Here is a 13,126-nt window from a genome sequence, read left to right on the forward strand (position 1 = left end):
TAGTGAGTTCAAGGTGTATATCCTGTCATGAGTCCTGCCAAAAAATGTACTCAGGGCAAATGGGTCCTTTACAGAGGCCCTGCATCCAACCTCAAGGGAGCCATCAAGGTGCTGAGCTGGTGTTTAGGAATAAAACCATCACCACTTAGAGAATCATGGGCATTTTCACTCAAACTGATACCATATGCCAACCTGTTTTAAGGTCTGCAAAATTATAGGTGATTCTGCTCCCTAAACTAACTCATACATTGATTTCTGTCATTTCAACAAGATCGGTATTTTAAGCACACTTGCCCTTGCCCAACTCAAGTGGGCAGCACTCCATAGGATACGATGCAGTAATATTGATATATGACATTCAACAGAGAAGGGATAGTCAAAAAGATTTCTATACTCTTTACCTCCAAAACAATACTCCAACAAGATTTAGATCTTATGCACATTGATTTTGACCCTTGGCCACTGAGGGGGTATTCAATCAGGTCAACAGTCCTGGAGTCCAGTGTTTATGTGGCTTGTTTGGGATAAATGCAGACACAGAGGGCCAGGCCACATTGTTCATAGCCAAAAAAAAAAAAAAAAAAAGGAGAGGGCAAGAGTACCCTCACCCCTGTTAATATCTTTAATGGGATATACATTATAAGCCAACTCAACATTGACTTTTAAATCTCCCCTGCCTTAGTAACTAGACTCTGCTCAGGCTAAATCTCCAGGCTGCACACTGGAATAATCTGAAGACCTGGATTTCCCCCATAGGAAATCTGATGTAATTAATCTGTGCTATGAATTGGATATTAGGATTAAGTTCCAAATGATTCAGATACACAAAATTATCCATTTTATGACTCAAAGAAGAATACCAATGCCTGTGCCCCACCCAGACCAATTGATTCATAATCTCTGGTGTTGAGAACAGGACATCTTATGTAGTCTCATTAGAAGATTCTCTTGTGTAGCTGGGCAAAGAACCAGAGAGACGCACCTTGAAAGAAGATTGTAAATGCAAGATTCTTAAACTTTGCTTATGTTTATCATTTCCTTGTTCTTTCGAAGAGAGGGGTCTTCACTTTTGGAGAATAATGCTGGTAATCTGTGAGTGTCTGCACAGATAAGAAGAAAAATGGTCCAGGCCTCCCTGCTAGAGCATTTCAGTGCTCTCTGGAAATATGTGTCAGGACTCCCACCCCCTCTGGAACACTTAATGGGAGCTCTTGGCAAGATACTCCTTGGGGCTAGCACTTCCGAATATATAGCCATCTTTAAAAACAAAAGAAATGGCCATGATCACAATTCAGCCAACACAAATATTTTCACCCTAAAATCTAGGAAGCAAGTCAAATTAGTTGTGAATTAGTGTCTTTTCATCTTTGATTACTTTCCGCACTAGGAAATTTTTTCCAAAGGACCCTTTTGCCCTGAGTACATTTTTCTGCAGGACTCATGAAAGGATGTCCACCTTATCAAATCCTCAATATATTATCCTTTTCCATCGTCTAATACATTATGTCATTGTTGTGTTGGCAAACAGACTTAACAGTGTTTCAGGAACTTGTTTTGTCTGCATGGTAATAAAATTATTCAGATCCCATAAATCATCCTCTTGTTTTGTTGCCTGTGTTTCTGTATTAGAATCTCTGGTTTTAAGGAAACACTTTTCTGGTCTGGCACACAGATCCTTCCTCCTGAACTTTACTGCAGATTACAGTTCTTTTTTCTGAAACCACCACTCCATGCTGTTCCTTCACAACTCAGGGAGAAGCACATAAGAGTCTGTGCAGATTCACACTAAGGCAATGAGTGCTAGATACCTACAGTGCTTGTCTTTAGGGTCTCACTGGAGATATAAACATTGTTTTACCTTCTAGCTAGGAAATTCAGACATATGTGAGATCTGCCGGTATGGAGGAAAGCTATTCTGCTGTGATACTTGTTCAAGATCCTTTCATGAGGACTGTCACCTCCCATCTGTGGACACTGAGAGGTTTGTGAGATGCAGCCCCATCTCCCTTTAGGGACCCTTCCTCCTGCCATGCGCAACCCCCCCAGCATAGTTCCTCCTTGTGTTCCGATGGGAAAAGAGCAGGGTCAGCAGTACAGGATCCCGCATTATGATCCTGGGAACTGTTTAAAGATTCTGTCAACTACTGTGCTTCCCCAAAAATTAGACATCCTCCGAAAATAAGACCTAGTGCAACTTTGGGAGAAAAATTTAATATAAGACACTGTCTTATTTTTGGGGAAACAGGGTAGAGGCTAATGTTCCCCTCTCTTTTCCGAAGGGCTGAGACTGGTGGCTGGGTCTTTGCCTAAATACTGCCAATTGTCTTCACCAGAACTTTTTCAGCATGAAATACTGACTTATGGGAGTGGAAATGCCAGCTGTTTGTGTTTTGTGCTTTTTTAGGAAAATCAGGAAACATGGACAGGTTCCCTCATTTCACCACTTTTTCAACTGGCTGATGAAGGCCTGAGGCCCCATGGGTTAAGGCCTGGTCTCCAACATTTGGGTTTGATAGGCAGAGCTCTTTGTGCTCCAGCAGATCAGATGGGGAAAGAGAGCTCACCACTCATCCTGACTCCACCCTCCACCCACTTATCCCTTGCTGCTACCCTTGATTGGAGGAAGGTTACTGGCTCAGACCACACCTAGGGGGTCTTGGAGTATCCCTTAACCTGCTGGCTGTGTCCATTGGTCATTCCTGAAAAGAGGAATAGGGCAGCCGTAGGAATGGTGGCTGTTTCTGAGGTCTTGCCTTGCTCACTTATGCCCAACCTCTCAGGAGCCCGTGGAGTTGCATCTTCTGCAGGATAAAGGAGTATTCAAGAAGTCAGCAGTCTCTCAGGGAATCTGAGGTCCTGGCAAGGCAGATGGGCCCTGAGGAGCAGCTGGTGAGTCAGATTTAAACCTCACAAACTTTCCTTTCTGCTCACATGTGAGAAGTCAAGAGTCATTGGGTGATGGGTGGGGTGCCAAAGGGTGTCTGACTTCTGACTGTGCCTCTCACCAGGACTTGTTTGCAAAAAAAATAATGATTTAGCCATTGCATGATTCTTGTAGAGCAATAGTTGTTTGAGGAAATTTCCAGAAAACCCTTAAGCAATCTTATAACCATTGTTTTGAACTCTGTGTCTAGTAGTATGCTTGCTTCCATTTCATTTAGTTATTTTTTTCTGGAGATTTCTTTGTTCTTTTATTTGTGACATGTCTTTTTGTCTCTACATTTTGGCTGCTTTGCTATGCTTGTTTCTATGTATTAGTTATAGCTACTTGTCTCCTAGAATTGGTAAAGTAGCCTTCTGTAGTAGGTTTCCTGCAGGACCCAGTGGCTAAGCCACCCCAGTCACTTGAGCTGGGCACTCTAGGTGCATCCATGTGTGGGCTATGTGCACAGTCTTGCTGTAGTTGAGCCTTGATTGCTGTTGACATCACGAGGAGGAGTTGACATCTAGGTCAATAAGCTATGAGGACCAGCTGTGACTACAGTGGAAGAGCTGCTATGCAGGAGATACCCCTATGGAGCAGGACTTGCTTCAGTGGGACTTTACATTCTTGAGTATGTTGCTCATGAATGTGTAAAGTTGTAATCCAGCCTGTTAAAATGTGTCTACTGGGTGCACTGGCTCTGGGTCCTCTCGGGAGGTGTAAAGTCAGCCACTGCCTATGGCTACCTGAGTAATCTGCAGATGTCTGCAGCTTGTATTGTGCTTGGAAATGCTCAGACAAAACCAAGTTGTCTAGGGCCTCTTATTGATAGGTATGGGGCATACTGATGCTAGTACTGTGTTTTGTTATTTTTTAAAAAATAAATTTTAGCAAAATCTGAAGCCTAAACTAAGGAAGGCCATTCTTATGGACAAGGTGCTGAAAATAGCTTGAGTGGGGCTGAAAATTGAATGGGGCAGGGTCTCAGGAATCCACAGGGTGGAGCAAACAATATGAGCCAGGTTGATGGATAATCAGATATGGCTGCCCTGCAGTTCTTTAATGGGAGAGGTCTCAGCATAGGAACAATGACTCCAGTGTCAGACAAACTGGTTCTTCCCATATGATCCTGTGCTTAAAGGGAATGAGTCCAAGTAAGTTCATGCCCTGGTTCTTTAAGAGGAGCTGCCTGAGTATCCAGTAGCCCCTGTGTTACTCAGCCATAATCTCCAGTTGTTTTTAAACCTGAAGTTATGGAAACTTCTCTTCCCGGCACTGGAATCCTGGTGTGGGCTGGGACCCCTTGCTCCTCACAGAATACCTCTGCCACTGAGATATTTCTCCTGATTAAAAACACATGCCACATATAGGTGTTGGACCAGCCAGTTTTATGCTTCTACCCCTCTTGTCAGTCTAAATGTGCTTTCTTCTTTACTTCTCCAGTTGTAGGACTTCCATTCAGCCAGCTTCAAGTAGTTCTGAATGGTGGTTGTTCTGTGTCATAGTTGTAATTTTGATGTGGTTGTGGGAGGTGGTAAATATCAGAGTTTACCTATGCTGCCATCTTGGTTCTCTCTCTCCAAGCTGCTTTTCATTCACATCTTCCTTCTTTTGTAGAAATGTGAGTTCCTCCTCTTGAAAGTCTATTGCGATTCAGAGAGCACATTTTTTTCGAAGATTCCATATTATTATTACGTAAGTAACAACAACAAAAAATTATGATTATAGGCTTCACTGGTGTTACCTGACCTTGACATGGGCTTTTCTGGGATTTATGCTATGAAGCCCACAGGAGGGATATTGTGAGCTGCCATTATCTTTACCTGGTATTTCTGCTGGACTTTAAGGGAATCCACCGAAGGCAGATATTGAATTGTGTCAGTAATTGTCTCAATGATTTTCCCCCACTAGATTAAAGAGACTTCTCAACATCTAAAGGAACCCATGTGGTTGGACAAGATCAAGAAGAGACTAAGTAAGCTGGGTTACCCCCAAGTGGAAGGGTTTGTGAAGGACATGCGCCTCATCTTTCAGAACCACAGGGCATCTTACAAGGTAAGTGGTTCTCCCTGTTTCCATTTCCTTTTCTTTCAGTTGAGTCACTCTGCCCTCATTTCCTTGTGCTGGGGAATTTTAGAGTATCCCTCACCTTTTTTGATGAACCTATATAAGCAAGGGTTCAGGAAGTGAGTGGGTTTTCAAATTGAGGATCTAAGCTCATCAGGGAGAGTAACGGTGAGTCAGGAGGTATCCCTGCAACCAAACTGCAGGTCCCTGAGAGCTCATCCTCCTCAGAAAAGGCAACAGTTAGAAGTGTCCCTTCCTCCCTGTTCCAAACCCAAGGAGAAGAAGATTGAATCCTAAAGTCATGTTGTTCTTATCTCTCTCAAATATACTCAACCAAACCTCTCAGAAATCTCAAATTCCAGAGTCATTTACATATGAATGGACCATATAGTTAACAGGGATCACCAGAGGGGAATAGAAGTGACAATATGAAAGGAAGATTGTACTTAGACATCTGTAATATTTGATTGTTACAAAGAACATAGATTATTCAACAACTCAAACTAGTAAGTGAGAGTCCCCACATGTGGTCATGATTTCCCATTTCTGTCTAGTTAACAAGAATTAATTATGCACTTAGGACACAGAATTAACACAGGAGTTTTTTTTTTTTATTTTAACCTGGTTAATGTAACTTGGGTGTATTCTTGAATACAATGTTTCTAAACATTGGTAATGAGTGGCATTACTTTTGTTGTTATTTATCTTTTTTTCTAGTACAATGACTTTGGCCTAATGGGACTTAGACTGGAGGCAGAATTTGAGAAGAATTTCAAGGAAGTGTTTGCTATTCAGGAAACAAATGAGAACAGTTCACCAGTGGATACTGTTGGGACCCTGGAAAATCCCCTCATCCTGTAAGTGCTATGAAGGTTGGCTGCCAATCCATCTCTCCTCAGAGTAATATTACATTGAGTCCAATCAATTGAGCCAGCATTGCATGGAGGTTATATTTGTGGAAGAGGAGTACCTGAAGTACCATGAAGAAAAGACTTTCCTGAGGCCCCCATGGGAGGATGGGATTTCATGGAAAACTTTTTTGATGATGTAAAATTAAGGAGGTTTCCCTCCAAGGTTCCATCTTCATCTGTCTCACCATGCAAGAAGTCCAATCTTGCCTTCAGTATGGCTAGAATTAAGGCCAGTGCCCATAATTTCTGTATCATATTAAAATACAGGCTAGTCCATTCCAGCATCTGGCTAGCTTTGCTTGTGTTCTCAGCTTCAGTCCAGGGGTCTTCATGGCCCTTCGCCATGTGGCTGCTTAAGGCCGCTTGGCTATGGAGAGAAAACAGACAGTTTCACGGGCAAGTGTGGGACAAGGAGCAAGAGAGAGCCAGAGTAAATAAGAGAGAAGGAACTGTCTGGGGATTGTACCCTTTTAAGATTTTGTGCACTTGCCGAAGCTGGTTTGGTTCAGTAGTAGAGCGTCGGTATGCGGACTGAAAGGTCCCAGGTTCGATTCCGGTCAAGGGCATGTTCATTGGTTGCAGGCACATCCCCAGTAGGGGGTGTGCAAGAGGCAGCTGGTCGATGTTTCTCATCAACATTTCTAGCTCTCTATCTCTCTTCCTTCCTCTCTGTAAAAAATCAATAAAATATATATATATAAAAAAAGATTTTGTGCACTTGTCGTGGCTCCACCCCTCCAGCCAATGATCTTTTTCCTGGTCTAGCTGGCAGGCAAGCACTTTCCCTATATCCTTCACTGTGCATGTACCCATCACCCCCATTGTTCTATCTCTTCCTCAGGTAATCTGAAGGGAATGAACTGGTGGTTTCTGGGGAGCATGAAGCTATCACTTCCTAGTGAAGCTGCCCAGATAACCATGCTTATAATGCCTGGCTTCCCCTTTGCTCTCTTCCTATCCTATCTAATAAAAGAGTAATATGCAGATTGACCATCACTCCAACACACAAGATGGCTGTCCCCATGTGGTCAAAGATTCTGGCCCCATGTGGACAGAAGATGGCCACCACAAGATGGCCAACAGAGGAGGGAAGTTGGGGGGACCAGGCCTGCAAGGAAGGGCAGTTGTGGGCAATCAGGTCAGCAGGGAAGGGCAGTTAAAGGTGTTCAGGCCAGTAGAGGAGGGAAGTTGGGGGTGACCAGGCCTGTAGGGAAGAACAGTTGGGGGAGACCTAACCTGTAGGGAGGACAGTTAGGGGTGACCAGGCCTGCAGGGGAGGGCAGTTAGGGGCAAACAGGCTGCCAGGGGAGCAGTTAGGCATCAATCAGGAAGGCAGGGGAATGATTAGGGGGTGATCAGGCTAGCAGGCAGAAGAGATTAGGGGCAATCAGGAAGTCAGGCATGCAACCAGTTAGGAGCAAGCAGTCCTGAATTGTGAAAGGGATCCCAGATTAAAGGACATGCAGATTGGGCTGAGGAACACCTCCTTCCCTGTGCACAAATTTTGTGCACTGGGCCTCTAGTTATTAATATTCACAAACTAGCTAATTGCAACAATAACAGTTACACCTCCTTGGCTTTGGGTCTAGCTTCCATGAGTGGCATGATTCATGCTCCCCACTAGGATAAGGTTAGAGCTATTTCAAGCTGTGATCACATCCTTGCTCAGCTTTCCAATCAGGCAATCTTGTTTCCCTCTCTACTTCTTCATCTGAAAGAATTATCACAATATATCATTTATTTAAGGAACTTTATCTCAGGTTCTGCTTCTAGAGAACTTAACATTATAGTCCTAGCAAGAAAGCTCTAAGAGTAGGGTTTGTGTGTTGGATCACTGTCTAGCCAGAGTGTAATAGGAAGAATGTTGATAGTTTCTGTAATAGTGTCATTGACAAAACTTTTATCTGTAAGAAATTGGATGATATAGAGGGGAAGAGGTATGCCATCTGGTACAGGCCTCTGGCATTTATAATACTAACTGTAAGAAAGACTTAAATGTAAGACTGGAAATAAAAAGACATAAAATTTTTTAAGACTCCATAGACAGCAAAATAGCAGACATATGTCATAGCAATATCTTTACAGACACAGCTCCTAGGGCAATGGAGACTACGGAGGAAATAAACAAATGGGAGTACATCAAAATAAAAAGCTTCTGCGCAACAAAAGAAACCATCAACAAAACAACGAGAAAGCCCACTGCATGGGAGAAGATATTTGCCAATGATATTTCAGATAAGGATTTAATTTTCAAAATTTACAGAGAACTTGTACAACTTAACAAAAGGAAGATAAATGATCCAATCAAAAAATGAGCAAAGGATCTAAATAGACACTTTTCAAAAGAGGACATAAAGAAGGTCCAGAGACATATGAAAATATGCTCAAAGTCACTAATCACCCAAGAGATGCAAATCAAAACAACAATGCGGTACCATCTCACATTTGTCAGAATGGCTATCATCAACAAATCAACAACAAGTGCTGACAAGGATGTGGAGAAAAAGGAACCCTCCTGCACTGCTGGTGGGAATGCAGACTGGTGCAGCCACTGTGGAAGACAGTATGGAGTTTCCTCAAAAAGTTAAAAATGGAACTCCCATTTGTCCCAGTAATCCCACTTTTAGGAATATATCCCAAGAACCCAGAAACACCAATTTGAAAGGATATATGCACCCCTATGTTCATAGAAGCACAAATTAAAATAGCTAAGATTTGGAAACAGCCTAAGTGCCCAACAGCAGATGAGTGAATAATAAAACTATGGTACATCTACACAATGGAATACTATACTGCTATAAAAAAGAAGGAATGCTTGCCATTTGCAATAGTATGAATGGAACTGGAGAGCATTATGCCAAGCAAAATAAGCCAGTTGGAGGAAGATAAATATCACATATCACTCATATATGGGATATAATGATCGACATAATTTGATGAACAAGAATAGATCCAGAGACAAATGATAGAAGGAGGGGGGCTAGAGAGCAACCAAAGAACTTGTATTAGCATAACCAATGGACACAGACACTGGAATAGTGGGGGCTTTCCGGGGTGGTAATGGCTGGGGAGGATATCAGTTGGGGGAAAAGAAGATATGTAAAACTTTAGACAATAAAAAATAAAGTTTAATTTAAAAAATAACTATAAGAAGTGTGTATTTTTGTATGGCCAGTGTTGCTCAGTGGTTGAACATTGAACCACAAACCAGTAGGTCATAGTTTGATTACTGGTCAGGTGCATGCCCAAGTTGCAGACTGGACTTCCAGAAGGGGGTGTGAAGGAGGAAGCCAATTTTTGATTCTCTCTCACCATTGATATTTCTACATCTTTATCTTCCTTTCTTTTCTTCTGAAATTAATAAAAACATTAAAAAGAAAAGAACTGTGGATTTTGGTGCCTAAGTGAGATGAATGTATTGAAAAGAGTACATGATAGGCTTAAATCTATTAGTCTCCACCTAAAACAAAGAGATCCTCATACATGCAGTTGGAAGGCAATAGTTCTAGGCCTAAAACAAGCCCTAATTTTAAGAATGATAGAACTCCACAGAAGACTGAATTCTAAGCCCAATTGCGCCTCTATTCCAGTCAGGGCCCTGATATAGGAGTGAAGCCCTGAAGCTCAGAATGGGGATTTCTAAGAAGTTGTACATGAGAGTTCCAAACTGCACTCACATGCAAAAGAGTCCCCTGCCCTTTGTTGTAAGACAGACCCCTACCCAGCCTCCCTTCTTTTTTTTAAATTTTTTTTAAAAAATATATTTTATTGATCCTTTTACAGAAAGGAAGGGATAGAGATAAAGAGCTAGAAATGTCGATGAGAGAGAAACACCAACTAGCTGCCTCTTGCACACCCCTTACCAGGGATGTGCCCGCAACCAACGTATATGCCCTTGACCGGAATCGAACCTGGGACCTTTCAGTCCGCAGACCAATGCTCTACCACTGAGCCAAACCGGTTTCAGCCCAGCCTCCCTTCTTGCTTGAATAGAGAATATGCAGAGTCCTCACAGCATGACCCAATAGGCAAGACCTAGGTGGGACAGCTAGGCCAGGAGAAGGCTTCTATTCCTTTTTTAAAAATTAGATTTATAGGGTAACATTGGTTAACATGAACACATAGGTTTCAGGTGTGGGTTTCTATGTTACAAATCTTTATCTTATACCATGTCCCCACCACCCAAAGTCAAATCTTCTGTCACCATATATTAGGACCCCCTTCCCCTCCCACCCTCTTCCCTCTGGCAACCACTACATTGCAGTTTTTGTTCATAAGTTTCAGTTTTATATCCCACATATGAGCTAAATCATACGATTCTTAGCTTTTGCTGACTAACTTATTTCATTTAACATAATATTTTCAAGGTCCATCCATGTTGTTGCAAATGACACAATTTCATTCTTTCTTATGGCTGAGTAGTATTCCATTGTGTATATGTACCATATCTTCTTCATGCAGTCCTCTATCACAGGACATTTTGGTTGTTTTAATGTCATGGCTACCACGAATAATGCTGCAATGAACATAGGTGTGTATATAACTTTGTGAATACAAGATTTTGAGGTTTTTCAGGTATATACCCAAGAAAGGGATTGCTTGATCATATGGTAGCTCCATTTTCAATTTTTTTGAGGAATCTCAAGTCTACATTCCCACCAGCAGTGAATGAGGGTTCCTTTTCCCCCATCACCTCTCCAACATTTATTTTGCTTCTTTTACTGATAATGGCCACTCTAACAGGTGTGAGGTGGTAGCTCATTATAGTTTTGATTAATGTTTCTCAACTATTCTTCTAATTTCTCAACAAACTTTATCAAAGTCCATCCCCTCAAAGAGAGCCTGGCTTCCCTGGCTGGCTCAAGGGTCAATATCATGATGAACAATGCCTCCACTGTGCACCCCACAGGAAGAAGTCATCTGCTAAAAGAAAACTGGGTGCTGCTAGGGAAGGTGAGGAGGCTGGCTGGCCAAGGAAAATATGACTGATCTACAGAATCTATCCAGAGGACCCCCAGAGGTGGTCCCAGAAGCCTAAGAGGAAGGATGGGGCAGTCTCAGGCCAATTAGAGGGCCACAGAGCTTGGGGATTCCTTAACGGAACTGTGGGGATTCCTGTGCTACAGAGATAAAGGCTGAGTTGGTCATTATGCTAGTAGGTAGGGTTTCCTTCCCACTCCACTAAATGGCCTAGGGCATGGAAAGCCACTAAGCCTGTCATTTCCTCAGTCCCATTTACCTGAACTCAGATACCAGCTGCTTCTTATGATGCTAGGGAGCTAGCTCAGCAGTGGTCTTACCTGGGACAGTGTGGCTGCAGGAGGACCTGCAGCTCCCAAGACCCAGGGGCTCTTGATAACCACCCCTCAGCCTGAACCTCCCAGAGTGGCTTCTCTGGGCATAAGCACATACCCTGCTCTGCTTTGCTGGAGAGAAGTGCCTTCTGTCTGGGAGAAGGGGCCAGGGATTCTCCTGTTCTCTCTGTGTAAACTGGGTGGGTAGACATCCCTGTGAGGACAATATTCAGAGAACAGCTGGCTGAGACTTCTGGACCATGAACAAAGGCAGCCCACTGTGGAGGAAAGTCCATCTCAGAAGCAGGCAGTACAAGGTAATTCTTGTTTATTATCACCCAGCTGGGTGAGCAGCCATAGGCTTGCGTGAGATGGTCAAAATTTGGTAAGAAAGTCCAGTTTCTTCCTGGTCACCTGAGCCAAGGAAGAAGCCAAAGTTCCCCAGGCTTTTTGGGGAGGGAAATTTCAGAAAGAAGAAATTTCAGAAAAGAAGAACCACAAATTCTGTGTATAATTCCCCCACCCTCCACTGCCCAAGTTTCCTTTACTTGAGTTCCAAACCAACTGACAGACAAAAAGTGAGACAGAGATGGGGTTAAAAATATCAAGTTTCTTACCGGCCAGTCTGGCTCAGTAGTAGAGCATCCACCAAGGAACCAGGAGATCCCTAGTTTGGTTCCTAGTCAGGGCACTGCCTGGGTTGCAGACTCCATCACAGTAGGGGACATGCAGGAGACAGCCAATCAATGATTCCCTCTCATCATTGATGTTTCTATCTCTCTCCCTCTCCCTTCCTCTCTGAAATCAATAAAAATATATTTTTACAAAAATCAGCTTTCTTCCTGTTAAAAGCTGGATCAGAGGTCATGGTGTAGATGAGGGCTAAAATAAAATTCCTAAGTCTGGATCCCAGAACAGGGCTTAGCCTCAAGTCCCTGGCTGCTCTAGTCAACCACACATATAGCCTACATCCCCAGGCTGCTGTCCCTTGCACTGGAGCTCAGAGAGCACAGAGCCCTGGCCTCTCCAGCAGGATCAGCTCAGGGAGACCCGACAAGGAGCAGACTCAACTTTACAGGACTCCCAGCTTCAGAGCCTCCCAGGAAAAAGGAGGGCAGGGGAGCAAGGAGTCCTCTTGACTGATCAGCCACCTCCCAGAAGGGGACATTGGTGTGGGGCCTGAGTGCTCCCACTTGGGTCCCAGGTGTCCCTCCTCTCCATTTCTGCATCCGCAGAGGTGCCAGGTCTTTATCCTTTGGGCCAGTGGCTGCTGAAGCTGCTGTCTCCGCTTCCTCCTGCCCCTGAATTCTTAGGTCTGGGACTCTCTCTCTCCTCTCAAGGACAAACCCTGTCCCCATAGGGTCTCCCAGGCTAGAGACTCAGCCCACTAGTGACATCTGAATAGAAGCTGCTCCTAGTGAAGCTAAGTAAGCCCAGCTCTCTGGCATAGCCTCCCTCCCCTGTCCTTCCTCAGTCACTGCCTCTACTGCTCTCCCGGTTTCCAGGCCTCTAGCTCAGGTACTTCCTGACAACAGAAATGATCTCTGTTGTCAGTGCCCCTGTTACCCTGGACAATGTCCCAGGCCCTCCCTTCTTCCTTCCACATCAAACCAGCAGATTGTCAGGGTTTCAACCTGTTTCTGAAGATGGCCTCATCTCATTCCTAACTGGGTAAGTCTGACATTGTTTTCTTGAAAAAAGTCTTTGCTTTCTCCATAGAGACCTCCGGTTTCCACAGAAACCACTGCTGTTCATGGAGTGGGGTGCTGCCTAGCTCTCTCTGGCCCTAGGAACACGTCCTTCCCTTGGCCAAGGCAGCCCCAGTTTGGGGTGTCCACAGAGGCTGGGCCCTGTGGATTTCCTGGCCACCTGACTGCTATCAGCCCCCAATTCATGTGGTAATCTTGGTAGACTCTAAACTGGCATATTTA

At 43.8% G+C, this 13,126-nt stretch overlaps 1 protein-coding gene across 3 annotated transcripts in view; it reads left to right on the forward strand.

Moving 5' to 3' along the window:
• Positions 1-6,325, forward strand: part of LOC118709240 (nuclear body protein SP140-like protein) — a 57,006-nt gene extending 50,681 nt beyond the window's left edge. For all 3 annotated transcript variants that reach the window (XM_045575613.1, XM_045575614.1, XM_045575615.1), the window contains 5 exons: positions 1,866-1,981; positions 2,781-2,889; positions 4,541-4,618; positions 4,835-4,978; positions 5,708-6,325. In XM_045575613.1, the coding sequence (XP_045431569.1) occupies positions 1,866-1,981; positions 2,781-2,889; positions 4,541-4,618; positions 4,835-4,978; positions 5,708-5,851 (591 nt within the window). In that variant the 3' untranslated portion in view covers positions 5,852-6,325. The remainder of the gene's footprint in view (positions 1-1,865; positions 1,982-2,780; positions 2,890-4,540; positions 4,619-4,834; positions 4,979-5,707) is intronic.
• Positions 6,326-13,126: the final 6,801 nt, after the last annotated feature.

The sequence above is a fragment of the Pipistrellus kuhlii genome, unplaced genomic scaffold (genome assembly GCF_014108245.1).
Source record: "Pipistrellus kuhlii isolate mPipKuh1 unplaced genomic scaffold, mPipKuh1.p scaffold_m20_p_7, whole genome shotgun sequence".
Lineage (NCBI taxonomy): Eukaryota > Metazoa > Chordata > Mammalia > Chiroptera > Vespertilionidae > Pipistrellus > Pipistrellus kuhlii.